The sequence below is a fragment of the Diprion similis genome, chromosome 10 (genome assembly GCF_021155765.1).
Source record: "Diprion similis isolate iyDipSimi1 chromosome 10, iyDipSimi1.1, whole genome shotgun sequence".
In the NCBI taxonomy this organism is placed as follows: Eukaryota; Metazoa; Arthropoda; class Insecta; order Hymenoptera; family Diprionidae; genus Diprion; species Diprion similis.
Window position 1 is genome coordinate 7,450,147 of NC_060114.1, and position 19,951 is coordinate 7,470,097.

Genomic DNA, 19,951 nt, shown 5'->3' on the forward strand with positions numbered 1-19,951 from the left:
GGGGGGAAAAAAAGAAAGAAACGCAAAAAAATAACACGAGAGTGAAACGTGGTGAGAAATTCACTGCGGTGATTTCAAAAAGCGTTAAAAAAAAATGAACGATTTAATGAATAAATAATTTTATCCCGAAGAATTCAGGATCATACATCGTATTTCATCGTAATATTTACGAAACTGTGACAAAAATTTCATTTCTATTTGTCATTATTGAACAAAGTAATAAGAAAATGAAGAAAAAATAAAAGTGGAAACTGTAAAAAAAAAAAAAAAAAAGAACGAAATAAAAACAGATAGAGAGGAAATTCAACTCGTATAACGTCAAAGATAGAAAAAAAATGTAACAATGAGAAAAGAAAAAAAAAAAAAAAAAAAAAAAAGAAACGGACAGAGAAAAGGAAAAAATATTAATGAATATTACTTGTAAAATTCCAAGAAAGAATAAAAAAAATTCAAAGAAGACTCGCAGCAGATTTTTGTCTACGTTTTTCTATCTGCGAGATCTACGATAGTGTTAATTGAATAAATTTGGAAGAATAAAACGACAAACGAAGGGAGAACGAAACACCTAACATGCAGGATAATATAATATCTCCGAATGGTAAAATATCACCTTTAAAACAGTCAAACTCACGTGAAAGAAAAAAGGTCTAACCGAAAGAAAAAATAGCATCTAAACGAAATACGATCAAGATGAGACTAACAAATCGAATGATGCATAAATAAATAAAAATAAAATCAGCAGAATTTAAGACAGCGGCGGCAGTGGTTGGGATTAAGGGTTAGAGAAAATAAAAAAAAAATTTTATAAAAATAAAACAACTAAAGGGGTGTAAAGGCAAGGGTGTTTTTTTTTTTTTTTGTTTGTTTGTTTGTTTTTAGACGAAAAGCGAAAAAATAAAAAATAATCAGCCTTGATAATTGGGTTGTAAACTGACGGCAGTGGGACATGTAACGTGGTTTCACACATGCTATTGAGTAGGAACACATACGGGTCCATATACTCCAGGTAAAAGTTATGAAATAGGCTCCTGCAACCAAACCGCGGGTACGACGCCCCATTAATTGTTTTGTTTCATCGCACATGCAAAGAAATTTACAAATAATATCTCTGTGTGTGTGTATATATATATATATATATATATAGATATATATAGTTAAACGTGTGTGTGTGTGTGTTTGTGTTTGTGTATGCAAATCGAAAGAAAAATTCAATAGATGACAGTTATACACAGTAAGGAAAAAAAAAAATAGTGAGCAAGAGCAAAAGTTAAAGATGATAACGAAACTATTTTTACTTTCAGTATAGCAGACAAAATTTTTTTTCTTTTCTTTTTCAATCGTAATTTTGATTTTCCATAATATCGTTATGTACTTCGTACGAATAATTGATTTTACGATTCAACTTCCGGTTGAACAAAATCGTTCTAAGTTCTAAGAGTCAACCGTACAGATTTCTTTGTGTAACACTTGTATATACGTAAAAGTGATTTTCGCGGACTAAATTGACGAGAATGAAAAGTCATGTATAAATTATGTGACAAAAATATTATTACGACGGTAAAAACTTTTGAAGTAAAATTATTCCCGACAATTTTAAGTTGGCGTAAGCAAGGAAAACACTGTTTTTTTTTTTTGTTTTTTTTTTTTTTGTTTTCTTATATTCGTCAGGCGAACTTGAACTTTAGCGCAAGAATGAAAATGGCCGCTGTTAGACACACACTTCAAATTTTATTAAAACTCTTCGCTGGTTTTCGGAGCTCCTTGAATATCAAATATTATTTTACGCCAAAGAAAATTACGGCACGAGCTGTTGAAGTATAATTTCATTTTCAATTAAATTCTGATAATCCAGAATTTGACCCGTAAAAAATTGCGGAGAATTTAACCCGTATGGCTGGCTCTTAGAACGTTTTTCGTAAATTTGTGCAAGTTTCAACAGATATTTCAACATTTTCTAAAGTCGTGGAGAAATTATTTATCGGAATTTTCAGAAAAGAAAAGAAAAAAAAAAACTGCGCACATATGATTTATAATAATATTATCATTGCTATTGTACTGTCATGTTGTCTGTTATTATTAATATTACTCCTATTATAGTTGCTGATGTTACATTGGGATTAAGATAGAGATAAATTTTTGCATCTTTTTTGTTCTGCAATATAATGTAATATCAATTTTCATAATTAAAGAGAGACAGTGATATAGACAGAAATAGTAAGAGAGATAATAAAACATGTGTACGTTTTTGTGTGTATTTATAAAAAAAGAAAAATGTATGAAAATTGTTTCAAAAACGAAAATAAATAGATGTGAAAGGATAGAATAAACAAAACTTACTTAAATGCTTTACTTAAAGTTCCTAAGGCTACATCACTCGTGTCAATTTCAAGCTGATGAGAATCCAAACTGATTAAAAATGTGTCCTGAAAAAGAAAACTATGTAAAAAATGGAAAAAGAAAATGATAACACGAAATTGAAAATAGGAAAACAGTTAAGTCGGGCTAAAGACGAATGTGAACAACTGAAAAAACTGAATTTTATTTCATTTCATTCGTCACATATTATTCTAGAATTTAATGTCGCACGTTTGATGAAGAATGAAAAAATAAAAGCATTCGAAACACGTTTTGAATAAAATATAAATAAACAACGAAGATTTGAGGAATAGTATGAAAGAAAAATATGTGCATAGAACTTACTGCGTCTGCTTTGCAAACGGAATTAGCCATTTGCCTGCAGAGTGTTCTGAGGTAATTAGTTTTATTTACTTCCTCATCAGTTATCGTAAATGAAAATAATTTCTCCTTCAATTCTTGATTACTCCTCACCATCAGCGCGAACACCTTGTGACATTCTGCAAATTGTTGAACGAAAAAGGAGAAACATGAGACCAAAGTTTTAGTTAAATAGACTGACCCATCAGGCTTATTGACAAAACACAAAATTGTCATCTTACATTCCAAAATAAATTTCCTTTTCAATATTAAATTTTCAGCGTTTTCAATAATAGATAACGTAAGACTAACCGTCAGTTTCGCGAATATCGACGACCTTTTTTATCGTGCTGAGGGAGAGCATTCTGATATGTTTGTACGGTTTTCCTTGGCTAAGTTTAGTGGGATGCAGACCGTTGGCTTCCTTCGGACTTTTCAGGGAATTAAAAGCCTTCGACCGTTTCTTGCATATTTCCAAAGTATCGGTGAAGAGGAACAAGACGAGATGATCGCCTCGCCCGCTCAAACCTTCTCCCAATTCCATCACCTCGCATTTTCCAATGAAAGAACGATGCGATGATACCAAATGAGCCGGACAATTGTCAATGTCGTTGAATATGTCAAACATCACTAATTGTCCCTCCGTTTTTCTCTTGTCTTCGTTTATGTAAGTCATAACTTCTTTTATACTACTTATCGACAATTCCAACGCACTGTGGTCAGGATTGCTTTTACTTGTGTGCTTAAGAATATCTGAAAATGATAGTAAAGAAGATTTTTGTCAAGTTAGAACCAGTTAAGTTTTCAATTCGATCATTCCAAAGAATGTTGAAATAATATCTCACGAACAGAACGAAGGATTTCGATGATTTTCATCTTAAACGATACAGTTTCTCTCAACTTAGAACTAATGAAATTTCGAATTCGATCAGTCCATTAATTTTCGAGTTGTTTAAATAACAAAGTTGAAAATAAATTCAAGCGATTCCCAACTTCTCTTGACTCGTTACAGCATATTCAAATTTTCAACTCACCGTTTAACAATAAGCTAATACTGGGCAGCCTCTGAACGGGCTTGATAAGAAGTTCCTTAAGGCTCTGCCTGCCGCATTCAGGCTTGGTTTGGCATATTTTGAGGAAGGCGTGAAAGCGCGGTTTGTTCTGATCGCACTGATCGAGCATTTCTTTAGTATTCTCAAAGAAATTAACGTACGGTGGATACGCCTTGACTAAATCAGGCGCGTACTTTAAAAATATATTTCCTATGCTGACGTCTTCGGCCCAGTGTGAAGCGTTATACCTGAGCTCCTCGAGCATCTTTTTATGCACCTCGTAAATCGGTGGAAAGTTGCCAAATATTATCTTCGCTTCGGTGCTGTTCAACAATTCGCCGCTCATTTCTATCAAGTCCTCGAGTGGTTCTTTGAAGAGCTAATTGAAAATGAAAATACGAGAGTTATTCGGGGAAACTCTTGAGGGAAAACAGCGAAATTTACCGTCATTATCGTGCTGAGAATTCCCACGTAGTTTGACTCCGTTGTAACTAGTTCTAAGAAAACTTGATGCCTAGGCGAGAGATTTTTCCTTCCCGCTTCTGTGCTCGCCGCTTCAACCTCTGGAATTGCTGTCGGTTAACCGGTAGTTAAATAAACACCCTGTTTCTTCCCTCTCGTAGTATGGTTCGTATTATATAGTTAGTTTTTTCACAATCAATCCAATTACCCGAATTTATTCAACCAAAATTATTACCGTTGTACCCAAAGAATCAAATCTACGTTCTTGGAGTTATTTTTGTTGTTGTTGTTATTGTTATTATTATACTTATAATAACCAGGACTCTTGCTTCACCTTTCACTCTTCACAGAATATTTAAATATTTATGTTTGTGTGAAAGTAGAGAAACAAGTCAGCAGAGAAATCCGAATATTAAAGAAAAATTCGAGAACGATTTAAACAAATAAATAAACCTTATTGTTTTCTTTTTTAACTTGGAAGAAGTGTAAAAATTTAGTCATAGTTAAAAGAGTTGATGTTAGTTATTTTATTATTTTTATTTTCAACCTAACAAAAGCAAGAAAATAGTTAGTAATAATCAAAAGAGTCAGTTTTAGTTGTTGTATTCAAAGAAAATATAAGTTTGTATAAAAACCAGAATAGCAAAAGTGAAAGAATGAATTTTTCTCAGGTTATTAAACGTGAGTGAGATAAAAAAAAATGAAAAAAAATTTTTAAAAATGAGAAAGCAAGAATCCTGGACATATTCCTATCCAACTTGATTACCCATGCAAGCTTAAGCGCAAAATGATGAAAAAAGAATTAATCTTTTCGATCGAACTTTTCTCAGTTTCAAAATTGTTATTCTCTTTAAATCAACGTCAAACTCGGTTTTATTTTCATAGAGAGAAATCGTGATTACGAGTTTAAGATAAATTGAATTGAATCGATCAAACAAGAATGGAACTGAAGTAACTGAAAAAAAAATCAGAGATTTCCAAAAATTATAGACAAAAAGAATCCGTATTTGTCCGATAAACTGAACCATATAATTTGAAGGAAGATACGCGAGTTGTAAAACGAAAGAATATAAATAGCAAAAAGAAAACATAAAAAAAAACCAAAGATGCACATAATATGCGGTGTAAATTGAATTTTAAGAAAAAATGAGGACCTGTAAATTGCTAGCAGAGAATAAGAAAACTCAAGGAACAGCAAAATGACAAGTAAAGTCTACTTTCTCACCATCTAATTGTTTGTCGGGACTCGAAGTGCAGTCAAGAAAGCTGCCGCTAACGCTGAGAAGACCAGCGTCACTGATACTTGACCGTCGTTTATGAACTGCCGGCGAATCGGCACCATTTTGTACTAGACTAGATAAAGTTTCTGCGATTCTCTTGCGCTTTCTTTTCGTCGAAGCGGTTCTGGGCGTTGCTGCCTGGCTGTCCCTCCTCGCCATCGCCATCGGAGACAATACAGACTCCAAATACTAGTAAAAGAGGAAGAAGATTGAAATTGAAGGGAATAGATTTGGCGAAATTATTCATTGTCGCATCTGTTTGATGGAAGTATTTTGTGAGTTAGCTTTTTTTCTGTTTTCTTTTTTCTTGATCAAAAACATAAGAAACAAAACATTGGGATAGATGTGAAAAGTTTATCGAAATTCAGCGGTGCTGAGAAATATGCATGGTTTAGAAAACGTATTCATAATTGGCTTACATCTTCGAAGAGGTAATCTTTCTCATATGCGGCGCCTTCATTTTGAACCGAGGTCCAAAACCATTCAGCCTTTACTATGTGAGCTCTTACAGAGGCCAAGTCGGGCAGCGAATTAACATTGGATTCATCGACAACCTAAATCATAAGGAAAACATCGAATTAGGATACAAAACAAAATAAAAAACAATATCGATGAGAGTGAAAGTTCTGTTAATCAATTGCAATTACATTACGACGAATACAACAGGGCTAAAACACATAGGGAAAATTCATGAAAACAATTAGGAAGATGTACAAAAATTAGAATGTTGAGGTGTTATTAGCTGTTTTTACTTATATCATCATTTTTAAACATTGAACGTGCTTCACATACATGTAATGATACACAGGGAAAAGGTTTTAAGGGGGCGCCTTCATTGATTTGGATGTTGTGTTATTTCGTTTTAATTAATCCAGTCGAATATCGATAACCAAAAGTGTAAGTGAAAAATGTTTTAGACAAAAGTTGTAAGGCTGGAAAGGGAAAAGAAGATGAGAGCGTCAGATTAAGATGAACTTGGTTTTTTTAAGTGAAACAGTATATTTTTTTCACCGTCATCTAAAAGAGCATCTTTGAGATGCCGGGGAAAGAAATATGCCGTTCCGTTTAGAAAAACCAAGTCGACCTTTATCTGAAATTGGCGGGTTCACTTATGGAAAATCTTATCTTCTTTCCCGTTTTGATCGTTACAACTTTTGTCTGAAACAATTTTCACTTACACTTTTGGTTTTAGAGATATTTGATTGAATTGATTAAAATAAGACACCCTGTATATCTCGAATTATTCATGTCCACGTATCTGAAATGCAAAAAATGACGTAACAGCCCCGTTCTACATGCAATTCTGAACAACACCAACCCAATACATTTTCATTCAACGCAAAAACAAAGAAATTGCATGATTTCTGCGTCAAATGAAAATGTATTGGAGTATTTTTGTTCAAAACTGTGTATACAATGGGGCTGTTAAGTCCTTTTTTGCGTTTGAGATATGTGGATATCGATATTTGGAGATATATACGTCAACGTCGAAATCGATCAGGTCATCCCCTTAAATGACAAATTTCAGGGGCAAGACAAAAAGACGGTGATAAAAAAATGTTAGTCTTTGGATATTTGGTTGTTCTGAGAAATCGCACTCAACTTGTCTACGCATTTGGGGTTTGAAAAGACTTCCCCAGACTTCGAGTGCCTGTAAAACGCTTCAAGAGTTTGAGAGTCTTGGCAAAAGTCTAAAGGGCCTCAGTAGACTTTAAAACAAGCCTGAAAGAGCCTTGATAAAAACTTGAACGAAGAAAATACTTATCAGATTTTACAAAAGCAGCCAGATCCGACCTTTTTTCGTTATTTCACTATGACCACACAAGTTAACAGAGAATTTCCGTTGCCCAGAAAGACATAGGGTTAAATCGTGAAAATGTTGAATGATTAATTTGACGTTTATGGAAAGAAATTCATCTGCATTTATGCAATTCGGGGTAGAAGTACATTTTTATCGATTGACAATGAATTGCATAAATGGTATCCTGGTATCACGGAGATTTAGAACAAAAGCTTTCCAAAAGTAAGTAATGATATTGATGTTATTTATGAATACACGAAGATATTCCAGTCCAGTAAAAAAATCCGTAACAAATTCAAGGACATTTCCACGACATTTTCAGGTTTTTTAAGGGCTTTTGAAGGACAGGCAACATTCAAGGACATTTCCAGGACCACTGAACACCGTGTAGGATTTTAATGGAGATAAAAAATGTACCAAATTGACTGGTTTCTCCTGATCCCTCTTCGTTTTTCCACTAGCTTCGTTCGTCCGATTTTTAAGGTCATTTGAATAGCCGAATGCGGATTGAACCGGGCTTGTATATTTTGTGCCCCCATTTCGAAGGCTTAATTTCGATTCAAATAGACTAAAACAGGATTTTTCGTCAAAAATACGACGAGAATACTCCATAAGATATCGTTTTCTATTACAACAGCAGCAGCAAGAATTTTTCTGAATTTCGTCCTGTTTAGGATAGCCATTAAAAGTCCAAGAGGCATAAAAACTGTCGCCAACGTCACGTAGACTTGAAAAAGAATTGTTCTTCCGTAAAAGACGAGGCGACGATTCCACGGAGTAAGAATTCTGGGATAAATTCGGATGGGAATAGAATCTGAAGATTTTTTTATTCTGATTTGAATCGAGTCTTGCAGTTTGTTTCAATTCAGAGACACAAGAGCTGTGCCTTTTTAATAAAACGTATCGCCTGGGAGTGAGAAGCCTTTTAGATTGTTTGGACAAACTTCTGACTGTGGAAAAGATTCGAGATGGAGAGTGAAATGACGCGAAACTAAGATTGGTGGGATTGTCAAAAGACTGAGAGATTTGGGTCAAATTCAATAAACTAGATCCCAGAGAATTGAACGCAGGATAGCCGGAGTCATCCGGATGATAATTTTCGTGTGCGACGATTGAACTGTCGTTCAAGGATATGGCGGAATCATATCGAGGATATTTGGGAGCGCGACGTCGCTGGCAATGTTGTCCGATTTTTGGAAATTCTGTGACGTAGGATTTTTCCATTGTCGAATTGTCTCGAGGCGAAGACGGAGAATCATCAGCCAGTCTCTTGCGCCTGACGTTTTCAACTGTCGTTGAATTTTTCTCGCATATGTGATTGCAGAAGCAAAAATGACAGAGGCAGTTGCAACAGCGTTGCGAGTGTATTAAAGATATTGAGCTTGGACAAGAGTTTGGTATTTTCTCATTTGTGTAAGGATTGTAATAAGCGAATGAAAAGTTCTGGTTCGATTCAACGTCGTGGGATCTTTCAGTAGTCAGCGATTTAAACTCTTGGTTTGAGTATAATCGAGACCAAGAGATTCTCGATTTATCCAAAGCACTCGTCTGGCCGCCGTCTTCGTTAGTCACCTGAGCAGAGCAAGCATGCGAGAAAAATGGAAATAAAAAAAAAAATAAAATAAAGGTTTAGGGTCAGGGTAACAGTCACAAAAAGCATTGCGACAAATAGCGTAAGAGATGTTGAAAATGTGAAGAACGCGAATATCGACAAAATTACATCAAGAGCTAATCATAGCCATATTTCTATTTACAATACATGTAGACACGTGATTGGTGTGGGTCGAATTCTCGGTAATTAGAACTTTGTTGAAAGTGAAATTTTTAACTAACCACATGCGTGCAGTTTGGATCATCGATTTCAGCCGGTTCCCCGCCTTGTTGTTGAAGCACTTCGCACATATGCTTCTTTTCGTCGTCAGGAAAACCAAAAAAACACACCTTCGCTCCAAAGAATGGTTTGAGCTTGTGATCTGCGATCTGTGAAGAATATTGTCAGCGCGTCAGGGTTGAGAAAGAAAAGTATAGTCAATACTAATACCAGATGAAACAAGTGATAAGAATGAATTGGGAAGATTTCTACGACTATCTTAATCCCTTGGAATAAAAATTTCCCTGCAACCCAAGACTGTCGCATTAACATGAAAGTTTATAAACATTAGTCCTCCGTGTTTTCTAGGCAGTGTGAATGCCCTGAATCGAGCAGAAGTCGAAGAGTTTGAAAATTTGCTTACCAGTTTGTCGTTTGAACTGATGCTGGCAACGTCGTCCCTCGCCTCCCAAAGTTCGGTCACCCAATCCAAGGACATAATTGGAATCCTAAAGGTAATGGCGTACCTGTATTTGTCGCCGCCACAGCAATTGGCGATAAGGTGTGTCACCTTGTTTCCCATATCCTTCCTTATACTGCCACCCATGCTGTGAATCATGTTTATCAGTCTGGTCTGCAATGAGAATGTAATTTGCACAAGTAAATAAATGCAAAAAGTAAGGAATAAAAAGTACTGCAAAGAAGATTAAAGAATCGCGGTAATCACCAGTTCTTCCTTTTTTCTAAAACCGGTGAAAACGACAATCGTTCCTAGCATCGATTGGGTGTACATCGGCCTGTTGATACTTGGCAAGGACTCCTTCTTCTCCGCCAATTGGAGAAGTGCCGTTGGTCCCAGTATTCTAAACAAATCGAAGGATGCAGTGGAATAAAATAAAATAACATACGTTGTTATATGGATGAAAACCTTGGCTAAAAGAAGAAAAAAAATTGATCTTACAAATGTATGAATAAAAATGAAAGGTGTGTTCCTGCTTTTTGTACAAAATATTTTTTCTTCGAATTGAAACAAATCGATTGAAGCTTGGCGAATAATTTTTATTAAGTTCAAAATACTTTTCCGTTGATTTTTTTTCTCTTTTGTATCGATAACTTCAGATTTTTAATCAAAATAAATACTCTCTGATTCTTTTTCATTCAATATCCTAAAAATAAACTCAGACAATTTCATCAATGTCGATAAATAATGATGAACACTTACCGAGAAAGAACCAGATGAGAAAGCGAGCAAAAAACAATGAATAAACGAAGTTTCACAATTTGAATGTTGAACACAAATTTCTATAACGAAGTAAGAAATATATTTTTTTATTTGTTTTCATTGGTAGGATTGTCGGAATCAAAAGTTAGGAGATCTGTAATGGAAATAATTTTGTACAGATTCGAATAGCTCAAGCTCAAATATCAACAACTTGAGAAACGGTTTTGTAATCAGAGCGTTCAAAATCCGTACACATTGGTGTTTTAGACCCAATTCTTATATTCTTGGAGTCATTTCGATCAATAGATAGATCTTCAGCGATGGGATAAATTTAGATTTATGTAAGTACAGTACAGCAGATATTCGTCGACAATTACAATTGCACTTAACAACTATACTATAATTCAATATTCCTTGAATGTTGTTGAGAAAATTTTTCATGATTTGTTAAACGAGCAAAATGAGCCCAAAAACCGCGGTTGCTTGAGTACTCTAAACGTTCTAATTATAAAACCTTTTTCAAAATTTTCGATATCTCAACTGGCATTATTTGAATTTGCTTAGAATCATTTCGATTGAATAGAAGGGATCTGTTTTATAAACGATTTTTCCTCTTTTCCTAACTTTTGATTCGTTCGTCTTCACGCAACGGATTACCTGTGAGCTGTTTTGTGGAGAGAGTCGTACTCTGCACCCTCGAATTTGCTCAGTATGTAATAAGTGCAGTAAGTTGTGTCTTCCACGTACTCCGTCCCTCGTTCCGACTTCAGTACAGGAACACTGAATTGTTGAGCAGCAGCTCCGAGGGCCGGATCTTCTCCCGTGCTTCCGACGAGACATATTCGTTTTTTTCTCGGTATAATCAGAGCTGCGTTAAAGAATAAGAAGAAAATAAACAACGATGATCATACAGAAGTTTATTCATAAATAGGTGAATCGACGAATAAAGAAAAGAGAGGAAATAAAAATTTATTTACATTGTTCGCTCAGCATTGTGAATGGAACGTGATAAATTCAAATATATTTCATACCAAGAAAACTTTTCTTCCGGTTTTCATTAGTGAGTGATAAAAAATGACCATCTACTTTACAAGCGGTTACAAATAAAACTGTACAAATATTGAATTCGGAATCACGTTTTACATTCGAAATTTCCTCGTCGAATTCTTTTTTTTGGAGATTCTTCTGAACGTATTACCATTTTCAGGTTTCACTTAAAGAGAATTCCGGCGCTTGTTGTACGTGCCTTATTATACTATATTAGCATAATGGGATGCAACAATAGCGTACGAGGATCTTTTTTTTAGACAATTTTCATTTTACTCCACTCGGGCTTAGTTGAATTTGTTTTGTTCCTTTTGAGTTTAACGTTTCATGTTTCATTCCCATCACATCGCACAACGAGAAAGATGAACATGCAGATATATGAGGCGTTAATTTAGCTAATGTTCTTGAAACACTCCAATTTCCAGAGCCTTAGCAATTTGATATATGCCTTTGAAATGATAACGTCACTGGCAATAAAACTGACCACTCAATGCACAAATACAGAAAGAATATTTTCCTTGTCCCTTTTAGATTTTGAAATAAGGAGAAATGGAAATCGTATCTAAATATTCGCCGATGAATAACAATGATAGCAATAATAACAATAAAAAAACTTAGAACATTCCAACAAACGAGAACAATACATGTTACATTACCGACTATTATCAATGTCTAGAAAATGGATCTATACATAAATATACTAATAATTTTATTTGATGACAAAATAACAAACGATATATCGAGGTTCAGTTAATCTATCCATTAAAATCCTTGTTTATGCGTAAACGGCACAAAAAAGAGAAACAGTGGCGAGTAAACAAGAAGGAAGAAAAATAAGAAAATTATATATTTACAACAGAAGTTAAACGCACAGCAAAACTTATGAATTTAGTTTCGGTCTCAACAATGGAATATTCAAGTATCTACAGTTGATAGCAATAATAAAATTTCTTTACTCAATTTATGCTGAGTCTGGGGCAACAAAAAATTTTAACCCTATGGATAAATAAGACTGGTTGCGCAGGCGTTAAATAAGTACCATTACTAAATAAATGTGTCTCAGTTTTTCAATCGTATTTCCAGACTCTTCGGAAATTATCGGCTCCCAGGTCCGTAATGACTCGGTTGAAATTAGAGGTGGGATGCGTACTTAATAAATTTATCTTATCATCGCGATTGAAGCTCGCAAGTCTGTCGTTTTCGCTCTCACTGTCGTCAAAAAAACACGACATTGTAATTTACTTATCGTCATCATTGTCACAGGATGTCGGGTTAAACCGATGCATAAAATCCTTAAATTAATTTTTCGGGCCCACTAAGGGCTTACTTCTGGAGAATATGTTTTTCATTCATGAGATATGAATGTGCAAAAAAATTATAATCATTTCCAACGAACGTTTCAAATATTGTATAATGTAAACATCTAATTTATATTCGATGGAATGCATTTTGACAAAGTCCAAACACATCTGTACTAATGGTATTTATTCTAAGATGATCAATTTACTACCATTATATCACTTTGATATGTTGAATGTAAGTCAAAAGACATTGTCATTAGTACCATTATCATTTCAAACCAAATTGATTCTATCTTTAAAGGTCAGAATATGAGATTATAAGATATTTCCAAAGCCCACTAATGAAGATGACTATTATTTTTTCTCAATCTTCTTGTAAATTTTGACACAATGGCTTTCTTCTTTTTTGCAACTAATTGATTGCGAGAAAGAAGTTGAATTTAACTAAGGCGTCTAAGGGTAATTTTGAAAATCTGTAATGTCAATAATCTCTGTTGGTAAAGTAGGAATCTAGCGTCATGTTACGAACAGGTAACAGCGGTCTTTACCAATCAAGTGATTGTTTTTCTGGTTGGTTCAGAAAACATGTTGGGCTAAACTTGACTGAGATTCTGTAAAATCTAGTCTAAGCCTGTAAATGTGATGATGTGTTTTCTTGCGTCAATATGATGTTAAAATAGTGCCAGAATGTAATTTTACTCTTTTATGGGTACATTGGCCATGTTTACATTGCACGGATTTGATACAAACCAATGTGAGATGAGACCAATTCCATGAATAGTTTCAAGAGCAATATCCTCAATTCTTTTCATTGAATGGTTGATCCCAGACATGGTCCGTATAAAATCAATGCAATGCAGAAATGGCCACTGTGGCCCAAAAATGCATAAAACAAAAAACTTTTTCGTTTGGTAAAGGATAGAAACACTGCTAAAAAATATGAGAATCGAAACTTCGAATAGGTATTAACGTGTTTACAAATAACTCTTGGAAAAGATACATTTGTGATTTTTTCAGAAAACATGTTAAACTCAGTCATTGCTGAGCTTCCATGAAATCTATTTTGAGTATACGAAGGTGATTCGTTTGTCTGGCGTTAATATATGATGAAAATACGACCAAATTATCATTTCTCTTTCTAATATATCCTAGAATCTAGAAAAGTCCCTGAGTTTTAAAGAACATGGCCCAAAAGGCAAAGAGTTCAAAAATGACTCGGCCGGTAAAGATGGTCAGAAGTATCGGCTTAAAACAAGTAAATCTAAGCCTCGAGCACGCGTTAACTATAGTTTATAGAAGAGTTTTGGAGAAGGAAGGAAGGGATAGACACGCGTGTGTGTCTTCAACAAAGTGTGTAAGTAACTTACGTTCGGTGGTGGCCGCCTCTTCACTATTTATATCACTGGTACTGCTGTGCACGCTTTGCTCTTCCATTTTGGCAGTAGTAATCGCGCGTCGCGGCGGCGGCGTCGTCAACGTGTAGAGTGAGAGAACAACACTACAGCTAAGCCAGGTACGCCGGCGTTTATTTCGCAGTCGTTTTTACGGCTGCCCGAAAATAAGAAGTCCGTCGTTGTTTCTTCGCGCCTTCTGTTTCGCCCTCTTTCTTCCTCCTCTTTTATATTGTTTATTCTCTTCTTTTTATTCCTGTTCGATGTCAATTTTATTCAAATTTTCCCCCTCTCCTCGTAGTTAGCTCTTTTTACAACCGATTACAGCCCAATTTCCGTTAATTCAAATTCTCGACGGAATCGTTTCGACGACGAACATCCGCGTCAGGTGCGTCCTCCCCTCCTGCCGCTATTCAATTATCGAGGTGCATGCCTCGTTTAGTTTATCAGAGGCGGAAAAGAGGCGGCAGGGAGAAGAGGAAGAAGATATAAAGAAATAAAAAGAAGAAGGAAGGAAGAGAATACGCGATTTTATAAAAGATTGTCTGTTCAATGTCTTTATTGGATATGTTTACTATTCACTCGGGTAGTTTATAGTTGTTGGTTTCTCTTGTTTTTTTAGCAGTTGATTAGTTGATTATCATTAGCAATCGCCACCGCGCGTCGACAAATCGCTCCTCCCGATCATCGTCGTCATCGTCGAGACGACGGAACAGCTGAAACGGAAAAGGTGTAAACACGTTGCAAGTCGTGGCAAATTCGCGGGATTCAGCGCGTGTACATCAGTCGTCCGAAAAACATGGCACAATCCTTTGATATTTGACGGAAAAAGCCGTTCGGAAATTTTTTTAAATCGAAAACGGTCATAAAACATTGAATATTATGTTAAATTTCATCACTTCGAAGAATTTTTCAACAAATTCTGGCAAAGTTTGAATAATCAGAATTCCAAATCTTCCAATTTTCCTAAATAATCGGAAGTTTAGAATGATTCTCATTTTAGAGATTTTTTGGGATAATACCATCTGTTACCCTAGACAAATTCTTCTAGTTAGTTGTTAAAATCATACAGAATTCTCACCTTCGGTAATACGAACTTTTCTAAATTTTTATCAATTCATTCGACCTGATAATTAATTTCATATTTATATGTTATGTATACACTTAATGATAATTGTCTATAAGAGCACATCTTTTAATATCTGCAAAGAGTTTGAAAAATACCAAAAAAAAAAACTAAAAAAAAAAAAAAAAACAAAAAAAAATGATCCTGAATCTGACCATTGATAAAACGATAGCAATTAATACACGAGGAGGACTAACACCAAAAAACTTTTCAATAAGAAATCGTACAATGTTAAGGGGGTATCCTGTTTGATTTCGACGTTGCCATACGTATCTCCAAATATGAAAATCGACGTATCTTAAACGTGAAAAATTATTTGGCAATCCCATCTTACACGTAATTCTGAACAAAACTGCTGCAATACATCTTCATTTTACACAGAAATTAAAAACTGGCATCAATTCTACGCATTTATTATTGCCATTTCGTAGGGATCCCATTCATGCAGTTTCTTTATTTCTGCGTCAAATGAAAATGTATTGGAGTGGTTTTGTTCAGAATTGTGTGTGTGTAAAATGGGGCTGCCAAGCCCTTTTTTGCATTTGAGATACATGGACTTCGATATTTAGTGATATGCGCGTCAACGTTGAGATCTGTCAGGACACCTGCTTAACCTGTATAACCCTCACGCTGCGTACAACACTACGTCATACCAGGCTCGCTGGAGAACCCGCATAAAAAATGACTGCGCAGAAACAGAGATATTGATTTAAATAACTTAAAAAATTCCGGGTTACTCTTTAACTATTATATTTCAAGGAAAATTAGTTATTTTTAGTAAAATGAAATTTTGAATACATGTCTTAGGGTCATTTTGACCCCGTTGTGCAGCGTAAAGGTTAAGCAATCAACTTTGCCGCCAATGCGTAAGAATGTTACCAGCTAGCTTGAGCGTCAATTGGTAACTGATAGTTATATGAGACGTCTTCCGAACAACTTTCAGACAATAAAACAATTGAAAACCAATAACTGTGAAAATAACAAACCAATTCGATATTTTAATTTTGCATTGTAATTACTACTAAGATGGATCGATGTCTTTATTTTCAGACTAAGTTAATGTCAAAAACCCTATAGACTAATCTACAGGGGTTTTGACTCGATAAACCTTTTCTTCAATGTTTATGGTACACCCGTTTTTCATTTTACCATGTTTTTGAGCAAAGGCTTGATTTCGTGACTTCATCACCTGTGATGAGGGCAATTTTTCTCTCAGATATGTAAACTGATTGGTAAAACGCCATTATCAACTCTATCACAAGTGATACAAGCATAAGTTTACAGAATTCAGGTTTCTGCAGTAGACTTTACGACTGTACGAAGCTGAAGCTAGCAGTCAGATACCAGAAATAAGGTAGTGAACTCTAAAAATCAAAATTTTGTGAAATACTTTGAACCTCCGATACATTTATAGAATTATGAGGATAAAACTAAACTATAGTTTTCTATTTCCAAAACGTTTAACAGGTTTGGCTGCTGTCTCTGGTTGCTAGTTTCAGCCTCACTACGAGTGTTGAATTCTCCTTAAACAAGCCAATCATCAAGAGAGAAATCGATCAAACTGGATGAATGGACAAATCCAAATTTCATCCGTCGAAGATGAGAGGAAACTGAGTGCACTGTATTCACTAGACTCATCGACATCGACATCAATATCATCATCATTTGCGTTATTATAGCGAGTACGTACCACCATTCCGAGGCGATCATTTAAAGTCCATTATTTTTCCAATGACACCTCGAATCGAATTAAAGGGCGACGCGTGCTTTCACGAACGGTTCATCGATGATCAACGATGGTATTATAACCTCAATCTTTGTCGCTTGCGAAATTAGTCGCCTCGGATATATGCTGCCTGTTAGAAATTTTCTTCTTACACGCACGAATAATTTGACGTGAATCGTTTATCCAGCCTCTACTATTTACCCACGATAATCTGTGTACACAATTAAAACACACGTCATAAATACACATATATGTACCACATCCTCGAGTACGCACATACGTATATGGATGTATATTAATTGTTCTGCTATGTGTGTTTTCACCCCGCCCCTCCCTATTATTATTGCCGCTATCGCGTTATCGTGTGATTATTATTGTAATGATGATTATTATTTAGGAACACACAGCACAGAACCACAGACGCTGCACACTACCCAGATGAGAAAACACGCAGACACGCGGTCACAGTCACAGCACCACAGCACCACAACAGCAGCAGCAGCAGCAGCAGCTTCTTATTATTCAACGGACACTTTCACCCACACAGACGAGTCGCGTATCTTATCGGAATCCCGTCGTCGTCATCGTGTTGGGGCCGAACTTGACGTGATTAACTTCTGCTGAATATAGTCGTGACCTTAGCGCGGCTTTGCCCAGCCTCCGGGGTTCACGGGATATCCGAATCGCCTGATGGCTGGCAGTTGGCGATCACGACACAGACACAGAGAGAAATGCGCACGCACTTCAAGTCGTGCCTGGCTGGCTGGCTGGCTGTTTCCGTCACCTTGCGCCTTCGAAGCTGTAGACAGAGTTTCAAAACGAGCGTAACGATTCTCCCACGCTTGTTACAACGATCTTGATTTTTCACCGTTGCTCTAGTTTTTCGCGTTTTAATCCGATTCTCGTTACGCAGTAATTCACAACGAGCGAAGCAACGACGGGGACGAAAACTACGACGGCGAAAATGACGGCAGCAACATCGTCACCGTCACGGCATCGCCAGCCACACTGGTCACCCGGTTCACTACCAACACTCGCACGCTCTCTCTCTCAAATTTTTGACCCTAGTTGAAACCACGGAGTAGAGAGTTTCATACACGGTGTAACAGTGTAATGAAGTTTGCAACGGCATAAGGCTCGTGAATCGACTCGTGGGACACTCGTCTTAGTTTTTCTTTTATTTCAGGCTTTAATCACCTGCCCCAACGTTCACTCGACTCATCTCCATTGCTCGTCGCAGCCACGCGAGTCTTTCGATATGACGCTTCGATTCGATTCGAGTATTTCTCCCCACCGTCGCGCTGAAACGTTTTAATTTGCGACGCGGCCGGTGGTATAGATTCAATAATTTTCCATTCAAGGCAGCAATCTTGGTTTGAAGTTGAAAATTAGATAAATAGACTTATCCCGAAACATTTAGACAGTAGATATTGAACAGCGTAAACGGATAAGTGCCAGGTGCACCTTTAATTTGATCTTTCATAAGTTACTGCTAAAAACATTGCACACTATACATTTGAGTGCACATGATTGTAATATTTTGAGTCACAGAATTAATAATGTTTTATACATACACCTGTACAAAATGATACAAGGTTTTTTATCCGTCTGGTTTAAAAGTTGGCAATTAGGCAGTGCTGCTGTGTTCACATCGTTCCACGCACAACTGAAAAATCAACTGCTTGCCTGTCAGCTTAAAATCTGCAAATCTGATTGGATCATTTAAATTCCATATCCAAAATTTACTTAGACTGTCTTTTTATGAACACACAGAACCACAATTTGGTCCAAAAATTCGTAGACGATCATGTGATCCGATGCTGGATAACCAAACGTGAGTGCCAAATCGTGACTATCTAAACATTCCCAATATTTTACGATTTGACGAACACACAACCCGTTTTTCATATCATCAACGGTTTTGAGGCTTCTTATTCGTTCAATAAACTAATAAGAATACACTTTTGGATATGCCATTACGATTACCGCGAACCCACTAAGGACGGCTCAGTTCGGTATTTTCAAATAAGCGCGCAACGATTGTTTATCGAATTCCATGTCACGCGGGGGTTTTGAATAGTTAGAACGTATCCTCGCTCCCTCTTTTTCTACAAATTCAATTTGCAACTGACACTTGCCACACAAGTCTACTGTGGGGGAGAGAGACGCTTCGCAGAATAAAATTGAGCGTGTGTATGCATCGAGTGCCGGTTCCCGGTTCTTTCTTTTTCTGTTTCGCTAATCACGGTGAGTCACGATGACGGTTACGTTACGCCGACACCAACGCAAGTGTCGTATATTTTATTGTCACCACACTAGTTGCGACCCTGAACGGCCTGAACGAGTCGCTTACTGTAATCTCGGTTTAAACCGTTCCACTCGTAACGGTAACGGAACATGCCGCCGACGTTGGGATACAAACGAGGGTTCCTCGAATTCGAACGTCATTATACGCTCGTCCGTAGGGAGTGATAGAGAGTAACAGCTTAGGAAAGAATCGGCAATGGGGTTGAAGGGAAAAGGGCCAACTCGCAGGTACATGAGGAAATGAGACGTTCCGTCCTGACCGTCTCCTTTTGCCGATCTTCACAGCCTAGCCAATGGATGCTCTTCCACATTCAAGAAATATATTCTATGCTATCTAAACGATTGTTATAACTATTATTTCCATTTCTTAATTTGCAATCTCTGCAATCACACACGAGTGCATCAAAGACAATTAACGATGGTATTACAGATATATCTTGATAAGATATGAGTGTAAATAAAAGTAAGATAATAATAATAATAATAATCATAATGTTAACAATGATAATGCACACAATAGCCTGTATACTTAAAATTTTTAATTAACGACCTCTTTGCATTTGGGCGAGGATCGCAGTTATTTACGTACCTTGTGCATTTATGGACAAGTAATTGAACAGTAATAATATGTTACGCTTATCCTGCATTGACGCACGATCTGTTATTTAACGGTGTTTCGAAGTCGTTCTAATTATACTATTATATATTTTA

At 36.2% G+C, this 19,951-nt stretch overlaps 1 protein-coding gene across 8 annotated transcripts in view; it reads right to left on the bottom strand.

Annotated features, from left to right (window-relative positions):
• Positions 1-17,399, bottom strand: part of LOC124410813 (protein ECT2) — a 37,482-nt gene extending 20,083 nt beyond the window's left edge. For 2 of the 8 annotated variants that reach the window (XR_006929625.1, XM_046889454.1), the window contains exons 1-14: positions 16,898-17,399; positions 14,058-14,797; positions 11,000-11,210; positions 9,848-9,983; positions 9,545-9,754; positions 9,144-9,290; positions 5,929-6,063; positions 5,455-5,698; positions 4,212-4,339; positions 3,750-4,146; positions 3,028-3,468; positions 2,701-2,855; positions 2,338-2,423; positions 936-1,028 (exon numbers count right to left, since the gene is read on the bottom strand). Coding sequence is in view for 7 of the 8 variants with exons in the window: in XM_046889454.1 (XP_046745410.1) it covers positions 936-1,028; positions 2,338-2,423; positions 2,701-2,855; positions 3,028-3,468; positions 3,750-4,146; positions 4,212-4,339; positions 5,455-5,698; positions 5,929-6,063; positions 9,144-9,290; positions 9,545-9,754; positions 9,848-9,983; positions 11,000-11,210; positions 14,058-14,124 (2,450 nt within the window). In the remaining variant the exon portion in view is untranslated. The remainder of the gene's footprint in view (positions 1-935; positions 1,029-2,337; positions 2,424-2,700; positions 2,856-3,027; positions 3,469-3,749; positions 4,147-4,211; positions 4,340-5,454; positions 5,699-5,928; positions 6,064-9,143; positions 9,291-9,544; positions 9,755-9,847; positions 9,984-10,999; positions 11,211-14,057; positions 14,798-16,897) is intronic. The other 6 variants (XM_046889455.1, XM_046889456.1, XM_046889458.1 and 3 more) reach the window with 6 other exon arrangements.
• Positions 17,400-19,951: the final 2,552 nt, after the last annotated feature.